The 18,179-nt window shown below is 43.8% G+C and overlaps 1 protein-coding gene across 1 annotated transcript in view; it reads right to left on the reverse strand.

Annotated features, from left to right (window-relative positions):
• MYO7A (myosin VIIA) overlaps window positions 1-18,179 on the reverse strand; it is a 182,542-nt gene that overhangs the window by 157,446 nt on the left and 6,917 nt on the right. The window contains exon 2 of the mRNA XM_072610771.1: window positions 13,570-13,624. Within this exon, the coding sequence (XP_072466872.1) occupies window positions 13,570-13,587 (18 nt within the window). The 5' untranslated portion in view covers window positions 13,588-13,624. The remainder of the gene's footprint in view (window positions 1-13,569; window positions 13,625-18,179) is intronic.

Here is an 18,179-nt window from a genome sequence, read left to right on the forward strand (position 1 = left end):
CATTTTATAGATTAGAAAACAGAGCTGAAAGGACAAATTCATATCAGTAGTAGATTGGCAGAGCCAGCATTCAGCCCCAGACCCTGCTGAATTTCAGATCCAAGGCTCTCTCCTGCTGCTGACATCCCTTCCCTTTCTTCCTCCCTTATTTTTTTCCAGGTTTCCCTCCATGCTAAAAGCAGTGGGTCACTAAGTCTCTGCACTCAAACTCGGCCCTTGATGAGAGCTCTGAGGCCCCATCCTCCTCCTAGCCCTGCCTCACACAGTAAGGAATAGCCAAGGGGAGATCTAAATAACTGAGTGAATAGCAAAGCCCAGGCTCATGGGATAATGTGGATCCCCCAGCCCTGCACAGAGAGAAGAAATTCTGTCACTGCTTGCCAGAAGGATCACCAGGGCCCCCACCATCTGTGCTCAGAATATCCTCCCACATCCCTCTAAAGCCTTCTTCAGCCCTCCTCCTCCTGGAAGCCTGCCCTGACTAACACCACCTATGAGACTTGGTGCCCAAGTACCTCCAGCACTGACATACAGTCCTGGTTTGTACCCTTATACCAGCCTTCCCACATTTTTGTTCCTGAGCAGGTCCTGGAGAGAGAACTGGAAAGCAGATAAAGCATGACCCTTCTGGCAATCAGGTAAAGTTGAAAGATCTCTGACTGGAATCAGAGAACCTGGGTTCAAATCCTGCCTTTGTCAGGTTCCTGGGAAGGAATAGGTTCTTCACTTTTAGTGGTCTTCCAAAGGAAACTGAGATTTGTGGAGGGGGAATGTGAGTGGGCACAGAGCCAGAGCTGGGAGGGACGGAAAAACAGAAATGCTTCACTTCATGTGTGTCATGGACCCCCTTGGAAGTCAGGTGAAGCCTATATTCTCCTTTGCAGAAGAATTTTTTTAGATGCATAAGATGAAATCACAGGATTACAAAGGAAACCAATTACATTGAAATACACTTATCAAAATAAGTTCATAAAGCACAAGACAAGAACCCCTACCCTAGAGGTCACGTAAGGCAAATCCCTCATTTTATAGATGAAGAAACAGAGGGGCAGAGGTGGAGGGAGTGGTCCAGAGTCATATAGCTAATAGCTATCTAAATCAGGATTTGAATCCAGGACTTTCTGACTTCAAGGGGAATTCCCTAATCCAGTGGTATCAAACTCTAATGGAAACTGGAGCCATCAATCTCTACATAAGGATCCTTGTGAGCCACATATTGACTTAGTTTTCAAATATAATGTTATCTATGTTTTATTGTATTTTTATTTTAATTACTTAATTCCTTTATTATTGTATATCATGTATTAATATATTATATTAATATATTCATATATAATATATTAATATAATAATTTATTCAATTACATTTTAATCTGTTTAGGTTGCCCTTGGGAGCATTGATTCCTTGCTAGAAAGGAAGGTGACTAAGTGTCAGAGTCAGTATTTGTACTTGATCTTGGGATCCTTTGACTCCAAGTCTTCGTTCCATTGAGCACACCACCCCTCCCCCTCCACAGTGACTGCAGCGATGTAAGGGGAAGTCAGTCTGGAAAAGCAACAAAACTGACTCAGTAGAGCGGTGAATGTTAGGACATACTTCCACTTCTTTTTGATTAAAAACTAATAAAATATTTGGAGGAAATGCACTTTATGGAAGAATCTGTTTGGGTGTTTGTTGGGAAGTGTCTATGGTGTCCAAAGGAAAATATATCAGTAGTTTTGTTTTTGTTTTTGCTTTTGTTTGTAAAATATAAAATATGGTTCTTTTAGTGAGCGTCCTAGAACCAGGGGTGTGCTGGTAAATGTTAGGGTTATGCCCTGACTTGTGTGTGAATTGGATTTAAGTGAGGCAGAATTGCGCAAAGTTGTCAGCCTCATTCTCTCTTCCAGAGTCATCAAAGTCCAGTGGCAGGACAAAAGTCAAGAAGGCTAACAATGGCCAGAGTTGCAGTCAATGACCTTGGCATCACTGATGTCAAGCCTGCTTCAGCTACTTTCATGGCCTTTAGAACAAACCATTCTCATCCACCCATTCCACCATGGGAAGTCTTCACATGTTTGGGGTAGACATCCCCTAACTCCTGACTGGTTTGAAGTCTGTTGGTTACCCTCAACCTGGTTTAGCTGGTCTACTGAGCTGCTGTTACTTGAATGTGGCCACTGCACATGTGATAGCACCATTTGAATGTAATGGAATATTATTGAACCATAAGAAATGATGAAATGGACAGTTTCAGAGGAAAATGAGAAGACTTAGATGAACTGATGGAGAGTGAAGTAAGCAGAACTAAGAGAAAGATTTATACAGTAACAATAGATATAAAAATAACTTTGAAAGATTTAACAAGTCTGCTCAGATCATTGCCATTCCAAATGGCAATTCTAGAAGGCTGAAGATGAAGAACACTACTCACATCCTGCCAGTGAGGTAACAAGCCTAAAATGCAGAATGAAGCACACATTTTTGGATGTGGCCAGTATGTGAATTCCTTTTGCCTTTGCATATTTCTTAAGAAGGTTTTCGTTTTCTTTTTAATTATTCAATGGGGGAGTGAATCAGAAAAATATTTTCAAAACTAAGTTTGGAAAAAGAGAAATAACTTTTACAGTCAAACCAGGTAGCCATTTGGAGATTATTGCTGTTTGCAGTATAAGATGATGGTGTAAAATAAGTGGAAAACAGACAGCTTTCCCAGCTGTTCTCCTGGGGGGCAGACTCTCTGAGCAGTAGGAGTAAAGACATAAAGATACAGAAGTCTTACACTTCTCATGCCTTACTCCTGAATGCCCACTCTCTTCGATCTTCCATCTCCCAACTGTCAGTATTCTCACTAGAGGTTTCCCATGAATGGAAGGCTCTTCCTCCTCACCCCCACCTCCTGGCTTTCTTCAAGTGCCAGGTAAAGTCCCCTCTTCTATGATAAGCCTTTGACCATCCCCCTTAATTCTAGCAGACCCAGATGACTCAGGAGAAGAAGGTGAGGTTGGTGACCTTGCACAGCCCTTCTTCACTCAAATCAAAGTCAATGGCAAGTCATGTCATCATCATGATGTCATTGTCCTCTTCTAGAACGAAGGACAGACATAACAGCGTGTTCTCTCCATACAGTTATTTTCATGATGTCTCCTCGAAGCCCCTTTGAGACCAAGGCCTGGCTTTTGTCTTTTCTTTGTATTCCCAGAGCTTGACACAGAGCCTGGTACAAGGTAGATGTTTACTGACTGACTTACTGATAACAAGAACCAAAAGGAATCCATTTGCCAGAAGGGAGAACACATGGAAGACAACGATGTGAGATTTGCCTGGAAGAGTAGGCTAGCAGAAGATCATATGTATGGAGACAGGGAAGGGGAAGACATTCTTCTATTTCTGTGCCCCTTTATGGTTTACAAAGCACTTAACCCTACCAGTAAAGCATTTTATAAAAATGCTCCAACAGTACAGTGATAGACTAGGATTTAACTAAGCTTTATAATGGCTAGCTCCTTCACTATGGAAGAGCCAGGTGGGACAGTGAATTGAACCTTAGCCCTGGAGTCAGCTCTACCTGGGTTCAAATCCAGCTTCAGACACTTACTAACTGTCTTCCTGGCCAAATTATTTAACCTCTTAATATTGTAGGTTTTTTTCATTTGCATTCACATCTGACTCTTGGTGACCCCATTTAGGGTTTTCTTGGCAGAGATACTCGGGGAGTTTCCCATTTCTTTCTCCAGCTCATTTTACAAGTGAGGAAACTTAGGCAAGCAAAGTTAAGCAACTTGTCCAAGGTCACACAGCTAGTAAGGGTTTGAGACCAGATTTGAATTCAGGAAGATGAATCTTCCTGACTCCAGGCTTAGCACTCTATCCACTGCACCACCTAGCTGCCCCTTAACATCATAATTACTTAATAAATGCCTCTTCCTATGACTTCTCCACCACGGGCAAATGATTTAATCTGTTAGAAGCTTTTTGGTTTTCCCTCCTCTAAAATGGGAATAATTCAATTCACCAAACATATATGAAAAGCTTACTATGAATCAGCACTGTGCTAGGTAAAGAAGATACAAAGATTGAAAATAGAAACAGTTTATATTCTATGGGAAAGGGTGGGAGATACTTCTCATACAAAAGACAAATTGCTAGCAGTTGGATCAAAGAAGGCTACCATGAGCTGAGACTAGATTTGAACCCTCATCACTTCTCACTGGATCATCTCGATGGGGTTTTCCTTACCCATTCAATTCCAGGGACTCCCTATTACCTGTAGATTCAAATATAAAATTTCTATATTTAATTTTTAAAGCCCTTTATAACCTAGTCCTAACCTACCTTTCCAGTCTTATCATACACACATGACTCCCCTGCCCACATTCTGCTGTCTAGTAAAGACCCTCTTGCTCTGTATCCTATCTCCATGCCTTTGTAGTAGCTGTTCTTATACCTGGAATACTCTCCCTGCCTCCACCTTTTAGAATCTCTATTCTCCTTCAAGGAGTAGCTCACAGTAGGCACTAATATCTGTGTGAAGCCTTTTCCTCCCTATATACTACGCTCCCCAATAACTGTGCATTTATTTCTATAGAATTACATGACAACATGTTGTCCCCCTCCTCCTCCCATACAGAATGTAAGCACATGGAGAGAAACGACTGCTTGGTTTTTCTCTTGGTAGCTTAGTGCTGAGTATAATGACAAGCATATAATAGGAGCTTAATAAATGGTTATGGATTAACTGAATGAATTAAGGAAAAACGGATTCTGAGAGATGGCAATGAGGAGAGAGAACATTCCAGGCAAGAGAAACAGTTTGTGCAAAAATGTAGATGGCAGGAAATTGAATGTTTAGCTAAGCTTGGCTGAACATGTGGGCAGGTGAAAGGGGGCATGTAGTATGAAGCAAAGCTGGAACCAGGACTCTAGAAGTGTGCATAGTATAAACTGCTACAGAAATGTGAGTTATTACTAGTATTTGGGAATCTGAGGCTCAGCCCAGGCTGCATCCCCAAGCTGGCATTAGAGGCAGGTAGAAAGAACCTTCTCTCAGAGCACCCTCTAGTGTCCACAGCAGTGAGGAGCTTGACTGCAGAAGAGCATAGAGTTTCTGACCTGGAAGGAATCTTAAGGTCCCACATGCTTGCATCAGTGTCATCGATGGCATTCCTAACAAGTGTGGCGTTGTATTTTCATTTAGACCCCTTTTCTGTCCTCCGCAAATAGATGCATTCTCCTGATGTGGAGGTGACCCTGGAGGCTTGCAGGCTAGGTTGTTCATTGCTGAGTTGTTTGAGTTGGGGTTTTCTTGGCAAAGATACTGGAGTGGTTTGCCTTTTCTTTTTCCAGTTCATTTTGCAGATGAGGAAACTGAGGTAAACAGGGTTATGTGACCTGCCCAGGGTCACACAGCTAGTAAGTGTCTGAGGCCAGATTTGAACTCATGAGGATTGATCCCAAGCCCAGTGCTCCATCTGCTGTACTACCTAGCAGGCTAGGTCAACAGAGCGAGGTCCTGCTAGGAGGGAAAAATAGGCCCATCTAGGAACTTCTAGGCCCATAGACGGAGCTGGTACCTGGTGTCTGAGGACTGGCTTAAGGCTCATCACCAGAGGGCTGGCCCCCAGGACATGGCTTCTAGGGCGTGGGGAGTGGGAAAGGAGTACTTGAGAAGGAAGCACAGCGAGTACATTTACATAAGAACAGAGCTCTCTCTTCCTAACCTGGACCTATGGTTTAGGTTTTAAGTTCTGACTGCCACTGGCTCACTTCTATGTCCTTGAGTAAATGACTTCCCTTCATTAGACTTCAATTTCTTCTCCTATAAAATTTGGAAATTAGACCCGGAGACCTCTAAGTTCCTTCCCAGTCATAATATTCTACTTTCAAACCTCCCCCCTGCTCTGGCATTCAGTCTTCTAAGGCCCCTCCCAGCTCTGACACTCTGTGTCCTAAGGCCCCTCCCAGCTCTGACACTCTGTGTTCTAAGGGCCCTCCCAGCTCTGACATTCTATGTCCTAGGATCTCTCCCAGCTCTGACATTTTGTGTTCTAAGGCCCCTCCCAGCTCTGACATTCTGTGTTCTAAGGCTCCTCCCATCTCTGACATTCTATGTTCTAAGGGCCCTCTCACCTGACATTCTGTGTTCTAAGGTCCCTCCCAGCTCAGACATTCTGTGTTCAAGGATCTCTCCCAGCTCTGACATTCTATGTCCTAGGATCTCTCCCAGCTCTGACATTCTATGTTCTAAGGGCCCTCTCACCTGACATTCTGTGTTCTAAGGCCCTTCCCAGCTCTGACATTCTGTGTTCTAAGGCCCTTCTCAGCTCTGACATTCTATGTTCTAAGGCCTCTCCCAGCTCTGACATTCTGTGTCCTAGGATCTCTCCCAGCTCTGGCCTCCTCTGTTCTAAGGCCCTTCCCACTTTAACATCAGGTGTTCTGAGGTCCCTTCCAGCTCTGTCTAAGGATTCTTTGTACACTCCCGGAGGAATCTGTTCAAAGGGCATTCACGGGGCCAGCTTTAGAGGATTAGGCTGTTATTGCTGGTGAATGTGTTGTAAATGCTAAGGAGACATTATAAATCTAACACATGACAATCCAATGGGTGTTTGATGAGGCACATGCCAGCCCCTAGGCCTGGAGGGTAGTCGTGCATCTTCCCAACCTGACAATCTCCATCCCTCAGAGAGCCTTGCACAGCTGTTACAAAGGTCATCCCTGAGTGTGCCACTCCTTGGACTCCCCCACGTAGGCTCAGCCCTTTCCTGAGTCACACAATGTCAGAGACAGACAGGCTATCAGAACTTGAAGGGACTTTAAAGACCATCTATTCTAGCCCCTAGTTTTTATACATGAGGAAGGAAGTGACCTGCCTGAGGTAGGAACAGAACTTTAATTCAAACTGGGGTCTAAGCCCTGACCAAGAGCTCTTGCCTCTAATCCACACTGCCTCCCTTTCTTGTATCTGAAAGCTAAATTAGGAGTCAGGAGATCTGACCTCTCATCATATTGCTGACCCTAATTTTTTGTAGGTCAGATCTTGGGCTGGTCCCTGAACATCTCTGGTCCTTAAGGCTTCTTCATCTGCAAAAAGGGGAGAAAGGGAAGAAACTGTGAAGTGCCTACGATGGGCCAGGTAACGTGCCACGTGTTTTACAAATGTTATCTCATTTGAACCTTACAACAAGCCTGACACGTAGGTGCTATCATCTCCATTTTACACCTGAGGAAAGTGAGGAGTAAGGGACTCATCCAGGTTCACACAGCTAGAAATGTTTGAGGCTGGATTTGAACTTAGGTTTCCTGACTCCAGGCCTTCAATCTACTGCACCACCTAGCTCTATCTAGAAATGGACATAGAGTGTTAGGTGTTTGAGTAGCAGCAAGTGGGCCCTTTTGGCTGGACCATAAAAGTATTATTTGACATGATGATAATAATAACTAACATTTATTTACTGCTGTAATGTTCACAAAGCACTTTTTTCACTTGATTCTCCTATCTTGATATGAGTACCCATTTTACAGACTAGGAAACAGGCCAAGAGAATTGCCCACGGACGTGTCCCACAGACATAGAGCTGGTAAATTTCTGAGGCAGGATTCCCAGTCCCATCCTCTCAACTCCAAGTCCAGTGTTCTAGCACCTAGATGGCACTCTTGAATTGCTGTGGCTAGACAATCCATCCCCTGGTGATCATCCCTCTGGGGATGAGCCTTGCCACAATTCAGACAATGATCCACAGTGCATCACCAAGACCTTCCTTGAAGTCTTTCCAGCTGGGCAGAGCTTGCCAGTGCCTTGCCCTTCTCCCCTTGGTATTGCCACTGACAGAAGGGCACACCAGTGAGTGCCTGAGCCAAGTCTAGAGCCCAGTTTTTGGTCCAAACCAGTGACATTCCTACAATGAAGCATCTCTGTAGGAAGAGGGGATTCCATGCATCCTCTCTGAAATTCCCTATTGGTGGGGAGGGAACACACACCTCTGAGTTAGGAGTTACCTCAATACCATAAGGAGATATAAGAAGACTTTCAGCTAAGGTTGTTTTTTTTTTCTTCTTGCAAGTAAACATAATGCCTTACTCAATTTGCAAGAGGCAATATGGCTCATGGAAAGAAAACTGGCTCTAGATCAGGCTTTCAAGAGTATTTTAGGGCCTGGGAACTTTTTTAAAAAAATATTCTGATAATCATATTTCAGTATAATTGATTTCCTGTATAACTCTATCTATATTTTTATGTTGTGCATTTAGAAACCTTTCTGAGAAAGGGATCATGAGCTTCTCCAGATGATCAAAGGGGCCAAGGACACAAAATTAAGGAGATCTTCTTTAGAGTCAGAGGTCCTGGGTTCAAATCCCATCCCTGATGCTTACCACCTGTGTGACCTCTAGCAAGTCTTAACCTTGCTCTGCTCCAAACTCTTAATCTGTTGAAATGAGGCAGCTGGATTAGATGGCCCCTGAAGTCCCTTCTACCTCCAGAACCTACATATGTGTCATAGAAACAGAAAAGAAAGTGATTCAAGATTGGAGAAATCATTTTCAGCTGGGAGGAAATTGGGGAGGGCTCTAAATAGGTGACCTGAGCCTTGAATAATGGAAGAATGGATTTCAATACACTGGGGATTGAATGAATAGAGGAGAGAAACAGTAGGAAAAAGGAAACAGCAGGAAAAAAAAAGAAATAGAATCTTCAATTTGTAGATGTGTATATGGAAGGGTCCTTGGGGTGACCTAATCTCTTCATTTTATAGATGAAGAAGTCCTGGCAAAGGTAAATGACTTGACCAGGGTCAGCCATATAGTAAGAGCCTAGACAGGATTTAAACAAATAGAGCTAGGTTTTTTTTTACTGTACCATGTAGTCTCTCTGGAAAGAGATTAGAATTAGACATATACATATATACACACATCTGTATATATACATGCATGTAAATATGCATAAATATATATATATTATATATTATATTATATTATATATCATATGATCTGAGTTACACACCCCTCCCCCATTTTACAATCAGGAAACTGAGTCAAATTTACTTACTCAAGTTTCCTTGAATTTACACAGGTCTTTACTGGAAGACCTCGGACCAGAGACCAGATCAGCTGACCCCCAATACAGAATTCTTTCTCTGGGAATAAGCTTCATGGAAAGATGATTCTATCTGGGGAGTGGTGGGGAGGCCCTGTCAGACAGCCAGCCCAGAGATAGGGAATGGTCCATTGGCCTGTCCTGCGGTGATGTGTTTCAATCTATATGCAAATGTGCCCTCTGTTCAGCTTAGGATGGACTCTTCATTACAGCCCTATGGGTCCCCAGGGAACAGTTGCCCAGCTCAAGCCCACATGAGAAGTGAGGCGAATTATTCAGCAGCAGTAAATGGGGACAATTCATCATGGGAATGGGCCCCAGCTGCTCCAGGAAATGGCGGTGTTGGTGCCTACATGCCTTCAGTAGCAAGACTGTACAAATCTTTTAAAACCTGATTCTCTCTCCCTGCCCTGGGGGTGCCTTTTTTTTAAACTGAATCTGGATCTAAGATTGAGGCATGAGGAGTAGGGGAGGGGAGGCGTACCTCTTGAGGGTCCTTCTAGCCCTAGGAGTTTATGGTTCTAGAAACAAGGGTCTACACCAGCAAAGGAGACACCCTTTTACTGCATGGTTTAGAAATGGCCAGAAGTGACAAGCATGTCAGAAAGTGGAATTCAGGGCAGCTGACCCTAGTAGATAGCCACAAACGAAATATGTGCCCCTGGGTTTGTTACTGAATTTTCTTGAGTCTAAAGTAAAATATTGTACATGTGTGCATGTGTGTGTGTCTGTGGGGGGGAATATTGAACAGATAAAATTCCCCTTTTTGTGTCCTCAGTGCTACATACAGAACCTTACTCATAGTAGGCATTTAGCAGGTTTTTTTCATTAAATCAATCTCTAACATTCCTTCTAGCACTAATTCTTGGACTTGATTAGCCTGAGGAGAGAACAAAGACCTATGGCACTGGAACACAGAACAGAAGGGTGAGAGGGTGGTTTCCAGACAGCTCCCAGATAGAATGCATCACCTTTGCCTTCCTTGGTCCTAGGGCTGGAGTGGGGCAGGGGTAGGACCTGCCTACTCCTAGGAGCTGGGGGAAGGGGGAAGGGTGCCAACTCAGACCTGGCACAAGCTGACACATTCTTTGGCTTGAATCTTGATGACAAATGAGCTCATTAGTCCCCCAAGCAGCCTTAGCCTGATGGCTTCTTTCCCTGCAGCGCTCCAGGGGGCTGCCATAGTCAATTGGCCAACTGGCGGCTGATAGGCTGTGCTTTTGGGAAGATAGGAGGTCCCACACCATGAAACAGCACTGGTTTGTTCTGTCTTTTCCCTCACAGTCAGTATTACACCCCCAAAATCTGGATATCCCGAGTCCTGTGACCATCATTACATATCTTCCAAAACCATCAAATGAAAGATGAGGTTCCCAAAATAATGTCCCTCAGAGATGAAGGGACCTAAGAACATTGAATGTTGGTGCTGGGAAGGACCTTAGAGCACAGAATGTTAGTGTTGCAAGGATCCTTAGAGCTAGAAAACACTTTAGGAACAATTTAATCTAACAGCTCCATTTTACAAACTGGGAAATTGAGGCCAGACAGGGGAGGAAACTTTTTTACTCAAAGTCACACATCAGCGTGTGAGCTAGAATGAGAACCTAATTAGGTCTGCTGATTCCCAGTTCACTACAGCATGCTAATTCCTAGAACACATTGTGCCTCCCTAAATCATCAGATCATCCTCCAGCTTCCTCATTTTCATCGATGCCACAACTGAGGCCCAGGGAATATGAATCAGTAGCCCCAGGTCACACTGGTAGTTATTATCAAAGGTGAAATTTGAACCCACATCCTTTAGACTCTAGAGGCAAGAGTGCTCTCTCCATTATACTATATGACCACCTTAGTTTTTAAAGGGCTGGGCCAGCCACAAATGAGGAGGGAGCTGCTCCAGCCAGTCATCAGCTTAGACAGAAAGGGGACTTTGATCTTCCCAATAGTGTTGACTTGCTTGTCCCCTTCCCCAAGAGGAAGAGAAGACGCTCCCCTCCCTTATTCTCCCCATTTCCTCCCTTAAGACAAGAAGCCAGAAGTAAACTCTGCTGCCACAACTAAGATAGGCCCAATTTGACCATAGCTTCCTTCTTCCCCAATTGTGGCATGGGCTGGGACTGACATCACACGGGTTTCTACATCTCAAAGATGAGCCAAAAGAGGAGACCCAGGCCAGCTATGTTAGTTTGTTGCTGCCTTGCCCATCCCCTGCATTCATCCCTTCCCATCCCTCTATACACTCTGTCATTCCCACATAGGGCCAGCATGATTCCAGACACACCAGCTGCTTTCCCGCCATTCAGCTACCTTAAATACCCTGGTGGACTAGCTCAGGCAATCAGCTGCTACTCTCCTGAGCAGTTTCCAGAAGCTCCAAAATGAGGGCTAAGGGATGGTGGAGAGGGCGTCTCTGGGGAGCCATCTGAAAGCTGTGTGGGTATCTCCATATGCTTTTCTGCCCCAAGAGCTACAGCATGACATTTTCACATTCATACTGAGAGAAAAGGCTAGAACACTGTATTCTTAATTTGATTATCACTGCTAATAAAATGACTCAGGCAGAGACCAACTCCATGGCCTTTATTTTATTGATCTCCAATCTTTTTCAGTCATGTATCCTGTTAGAGAAAAAATTTTGAGCTTGCAGCTCCAGTGTGTAAGGATTTATTTATTTAAAAAGTATATATTATATATCTCTATATAGATATATACATATATGTATGTGTGTATGTACATACACTACTGTATTAATGGTGTACATCGTAAAATAGCACCAAAGTAAAAATTTTAAAGTATATGACAAAAATGAAATAATATTTGATTCTAAAGTAGGGTTCTTAACTTTTTTGGTGTCCTAGTCTCCTTTGAAAGTCTGGTGAAGTCCAAGGGACTCTCAGAATCATATTTTTAATATATTAGATAATATGTATAAGATTACAAAGGAAGATGATTACATTGAAATTGAATTATCAAAGTAGTAAACAAGTTCTGGATCCCAGACTGAGAGAATTCCTAGCCAGAGTCAATAGGAGTTTATTGAGTAGGAGAGTGACAGTCCTGTGACTCACCTTCCCATCCATTGATCACCCTTTGGGTTATGCCATGACCTTCCCCACTTTGGACACTGCTGCTCTAGAAAAGTCGGCAAGCTCATTTTAACCCCAATCTTCCACTCATACCCCCCTGTGGTGTCCCTGCATGGAGGTGATGCTGGGTTCTTAGAGGCTACACCAGCACAGAACAATCTCTGGTATGTCCTACCCAGCTCGAAGCTTTTCCAGGCTGGGCCCAGTGATGTGCTGGTCATCATCTAGGGGTGGAACAGCCCAGAGAGGTTCAGAGAGGGTCATCACCAGGCAGAGGGGCAGATCCAAGCTTGATATCAGGGGAAAACTTTCTATTAGTCAATCAATGAACATTCGTTAAGAGCCTACTATGTGTCAGGCACTGTGCTAAGCCCTGGAGATACAAAAAGAGGCAAAAGACAGTCTCTCAAGGAACTTACAATCTAATAGGAGAGACAACAAACAAACATATTCAGGATAAATAGGAAATCATTGAAAGAGAAGAGGCATTAAGAGGGGTTGGGAAAGGCTTCCTGTAAAAGGTGAGATTTGAGCTGGGACTTAAAGGAAGGAATTAGAGTTGTCCCAAAGAGGAAGGGACCTCTTCAAGAGGTAGTGGGTTCTTCCTCTTTGAAAGGGTCTTCAGACCAAGGCTGGAAACCAGCAAGGTACATTAGAGTATGGCCCTGGGGGAGAGGGGGCAAGGAGGAGCAGGACAATATGGCTTAAATTAGACAGCCTCTGAGGGCCCTTCACACTCCAGAATTCCGTGATTCTGGGAGGAATTTTTTAACTATAGAAACTCTCAAAGACCAACAAGGAGGTGACATACTCAATAATATGCAGGGCTGGAAGTCAGAGAGGATGAAATCCAAATTCTGCCTTAGATACTGATTAGCTGCGTGGCCCTAAGCAAGCCACTTTCAGCCTCAGTTTCCTCATCTGTAAAATAGGGATAATAAGAGAGCTTGCTTCACAAGATTGTTGTTAGAGTAAAATTACATAGAAACAGACATAAACAGACATAGATACACACACATATAAAGCATTCTGCAAATATTAAGGCACTATATAAAAGTTATAAGTTGTAAAGAGGCTGAGATTGTCATTGATCTTCAAAGGATTAAAGAATAAGCCATATTCCTGGAACACTTTAATATTTACTAACCAGGTTCTTTACAAGAACTCTGTGAAGTCAGAAATGCAAGTATTGTTAGCCCCATTTTGTAGAGGAGAAAACTGAGACCCAGAGAAGGAAGCAGCTTGCCCAAGGATGCCTGATGAGCAAGTGTCATATCCAGGACTCAGGGTTTTCTGCTCTTAGACCAGAGTTTTTTCCAATACATATCGTTACTTTTTGACCTTTATGAACTCCAAGGAATCATATACTCTTTTCTCCAACATTTCCACCCCCAGTCCAAAGACCTTACCTGTTGTAGAATCACCATCGTTCTTCAAACACATCCACAGGGACCAGAAACAGATCTACAAGAGGGGAGAAAGAAGTGGAGTTTTAGCCTCTGGTTCAGTCTCCAGGCTAGACTCTGCTCCCACCAAGCAGGGGGGACTCAGTGTTTCTAAATGACATGGTGGATGGAGCATTGAGCCCAGAGGCAGGAAGACCTGAGTTCAAATGTGGCTTCAAATATTTACTAGTTGTGTGGCCTTGGGCAAATCACTTAACCTCTATTTGCCTCAATTTCCTCATCTGTAAAATGGGGACCATACCTACCTCCTAAGGTTGTTGTGAATATCAAATGAGATAATAATTGTAAAGCACTTAGCACAGTGATGGGCACATAGTAGGCATGATAATAAATGTCAGTTATTATTAAGACTATTATTCTAGCTGTTAGCACAGATTTAGAACTGGAAGAGATCTGTAAGACCATCAACTCCAGCCCCCTCTCTTTACAGATGTACACATTTTACAGAAATCAAGGTACAGAGAGAAAGGCTCAATAACTTATCCAGGGTCACATAGCCAGTAAGTCTACGAAGTAGGATTACAACCCAGGACTCTACTTGAGTCTGAACTCCAATGCCACTAAATAATACTGTTTGGCTCTGCTTCTCCCTCCCAAGTCCCTCAACCAATTAAAAATCCCTCCTTTAAAGACACAGCTCCTCCAGGATCCCTGCAGAGTTCCCCATTCCTGTTCCTGCTGAGCCCAGTCATTCAAACCTGACCCAGCTCCTCCACACTTACATTAGTGCCACACAGTTGGTGTTAGCAACAGACTCATGTTTATGTTTCTGTACATTGTGCTTTCATGGAAACAATACACAGGGAGAAATAGTCTGGGTGTTGGAGTCAGAAGACCTCGGTTCAAATTCATTACCTGTGAGACCTTGGACAAATCACTTGACCTCTCCGGGCCTCAGTTTCCTCATCAATAAAATGAGAATTTTTGACTGGATAACCCCCAAAGATACCTTTCAGCTCTAGTTCTATGTTCTGTTGTGGCTGTTGTTCAGTCCTGCTGACTCTTGATGACCCCATTTGGGATTTTCTTGGCAAAGATACTGGAGTAGTTTGTCATTTTCTTCTCCAACTCATTTTACAGATGAAGAAACTGAGACAAACAGGGTTCAGTGACTTGCCCAGGGTCACACAGGTAAGAGGTATGTGAGGTTAGATGTGAGCTCAAGTCTTCCTGACTCCAGACTTGACGCTCTATCCACTGTGCCACCCAGCTGCTCCATGATGCTATTCGCTGAATTCACCATTCTCTAAGCCCCATTTGTGGTTAAGCGCTGAGGAAGAGACACATGTTGGAAAAGACAGGCTTGAAGTTTGCAGTCAACTAGGTGATTAAGACACGTTCATAGATAACAACAATACATGCTGTACCTGAGAAATGCATTAGAGAGGCTCCCCTCCCCCCAAAAAGTGAGAGGGAAAGCCATTAGACCATGTGACATAGTACAAAGAATGATGGACAAGAAGGAGAAACAGGTTTGAATCCTGGCTCAGTCACTAGCTGTAAGACCCTGGGCAAATCACTCTACTCCCTTGGGCCTCAATTTTCTCATTTGTAAAATGGAAGATCTGGGTCTCTTGATTGCTAAGGTCCCTTGTGTCTCAACAATTCAATGAATAAACTACAAGGGGAATCAGGAGAAGCTTCCTGAGGAGGCACACATTTCTATGATTCCTTTCAAAGACAAGTCCAAGATTGCTCCACCCTACCTTGACTGTGGCATCAGAGGAAGGCATTACTCTTTGGCCTTTAGATGAAAATTTCCAAAACACTCAGCTCCCAGCACACACAGAGCCTGCTCTTGAAATGTATACCCCTTCTCTCCAGCCTCCCTTACATGCCTTTCCTTGGGGCCCATCAGGGAAGTGGCATCAATTTCTTATACACTCTCATTCAGAAAGGCACCCCGCCATTTAATCCCCCACCCACTGGGCTGTAACTGGAGCCCTGACCTTCCTTTCCTCTAAGTTACCTCAGCCACCCAGGAATCCAACCCTGGGTCACTGGAGGCATCAGATCCAGGTGGATGGTAGGGATGGAAGACGTGCAACCTGAGGAGGCCTGGCTGCCTTTGTGCAGAAGCAATGAGAATGGCAGTTGAGGGCTGGAGCTGACCTGGCGATGAAAGAATCCTGAACTGGGGTGAAGATGGGGATGAGGATGATAATAACAGACAATAATGACCATTTCTATAATGGGTTAAAGTGAACAAAGCGCTTTCTTCACAACAGCCCTAGGAGGGAGGAGGCCATTTTAAAGATGAGGAGATTGAGGCATAGTATTAGAAATGAATTGATCAGGGTTATGAAACAAGTATTGGAACCAGGATTTGAATTGAGGTCTCCAATGTCCAGGCTATGAGAATGAGTGAGAGAGAGAGACAGAAAGAGGGAGAGAGACAGACAGAGAGAGACAGAGACAGACAGAGAGACAGAGACAAAGAGACAGAGAGAGACAGAGACAGAGAGACAGAGAGAGGGAGAGAGAAAAGAAGAAAGAGGAGCAGAAAGAGGAGGAGGAAGAGGAGGAGGAAGATGCCTATTTAAAGTTTCAATGTGCCCTCAGTGGCTCCCATTCCCATCTGTCAGTCTGGGATCATGTAAACAGAACATTTTACAAACTCCTTACATGCCATATATCAATTTTAGCTTGTCGCTCTCTCTGTGTATCTCTTTCTCTCTCTCCCATCTCCCACCCTCCACCCTCTTTCTCTCTCCTACTTGTTCTCAGTGTCTTTGCTTCTTTTCTATGCTATCTACATTCCTTTCTCAGTCCCTCAATGTCTCACTGTCGGTCTTTCCCACTACCTACTGTGTCTCTCTTTTTTCCTATCCTCCTGTCTTAATCTTTCTCCCCTCCTCCCTCTGTCGGCTATGCTCTGTGACATGTGACCCTGAAAACCCTGGGTTCCCATGGAGATGGAGGACAGGCTTAGGGCTGTCCCTGAAAGCCCTGGGAAGGCCCCAGGGCTCCCTGTTGAAGGGACTTTGGGCCCTCTCCCTGACAAGGCTACATCCTATTGCAACCAAGGGACTTTGAGACCATGGGGATAGTCCCATGACCTCCTCCTTTCCCAAGTCAAGGATGTTGGCTTTAATGAGGATGAGTGGTCACCATAAAATCATAGAAACATGATAGAGAAGAGAAAAACACTAGCCCTGGAAAAACAGGACCTGGATTAAAACCCTGACTGTGATATTTACTACCTGGGTGACTTTAGACAAGTTGCTTAACTTTTCTGGGCCTTGGTTTCCTCACAGGCAAAATGAGGCAACTGGACTAGGTACTTAGAATTAGTCTAAAGGTCTCCTTTTAGCTCTCAGTCTAGGGTCCTGCATTTTCATTCATGTCATTGATAAAGTTTGCAATTTTAGCAACTAGTTCCTCTGTGTTGATCAGAATCAGGTTTGGAGTAGTTCCCTTCTTGATTGTCCTAAAAATGAAATTATTATGTAGGCAGGCTGAAAATTCATCAGCTTTTCTGCTTTTAGCAGAGATCGACAAACAGAGAAGAGAGAGAGAGAAAAACAAAAAGAGACAGATAGACAGAGAGAAGAAAAAGAGACAGTGAGACACAGAGAGATGAAAGGATAGAAAGATAGAGATAGAGATAGAGACAGAGAGAGACCAACAAAAACAGACATAGAGAGACAGACAGACAAGAGAGAAAGAAAGAGATACAGAGACAGGACAGGAGAGAGAGAAAGATAGAGGGTGAGAGAGAGAAGAGAGAGAGAAAGAGGAAGATAGAGACAGAGGAGATAGATAGAAAGTGATGGAGAGAGAAAAGAGAATGAGAGATCAATAGACAAAAAGAGGCAGAGAGAGGAGAGAGACAGAGAGAGAGAAAGAGATGGAGAGAGAGAGAAAAGAGAGAGCCAGTAGGTGTGCAAATAGTTGGAGTTGCCCATTTCTACTGTATCACCCCTCCCTGCCAAGTTCACGACATGTTAGCTGAATTCTCTTCCCCTGCTTGCTCCTTCTATCCAGGTCGCTTGCAGTAAATTCCAGTTGCAATATCATTTGTTCCCTGCTACCACTCCTAGATTTCCTCATTTTCTCTCTTCTCTATGTCTTTCTTGCTATCTCTCTGGGTGCTATTTTGTCACGCAGCTTATTTTGTTTCTTTTGAATAAGCTACATTCTTTCAGGGCTATGTTCCATTCATGGGTCTCATCAGTGACATCTATAAGGTTGACCATGTTTCCTTGGGGTTAGATCTATAGTTGCCTTTGCTTGCTATCCATCCACTTTGTATATCTGTGTGAACAGGTCTTGGGTTTCTCTTGGGTGCCGTCTCTTCTGAATCACTAGTCTCCTTTGCTGAAATTCTCCATATGTGATGCCCATTTGCCTTCTGTGATAACTAGTTTGACAGATGTAGGCGGTCAATTCCCTTCACCACTCCTTTTTCACCCTAAAGCCACGGAGATCTGATTTGCAAGAATGCAGCCTTTTAAAAGCAGGCAAGAAAAAGTGTCCAAGAAAACCATCATTCCTTGATTTTAAGTTGTGGTTCAGAAATCCAGGCCCTACTTTTGGACACCATCTTCTTT

The sequence above is a fragment of the Notamacropus eugenii genome, chromosome 5, assembly GCF_028372415.1.
Source record: "Notamacropus eugenii isolate mMacEug1 chromosome 5, mMacEug1.pri_v2, whole genome shotgun sequence".
NCBI lineage: Eukaryota > Metazoa > Chordata > Mammalia > Diprotodontia > Macropodidae > Notamacropus > Notamacropus eugenii.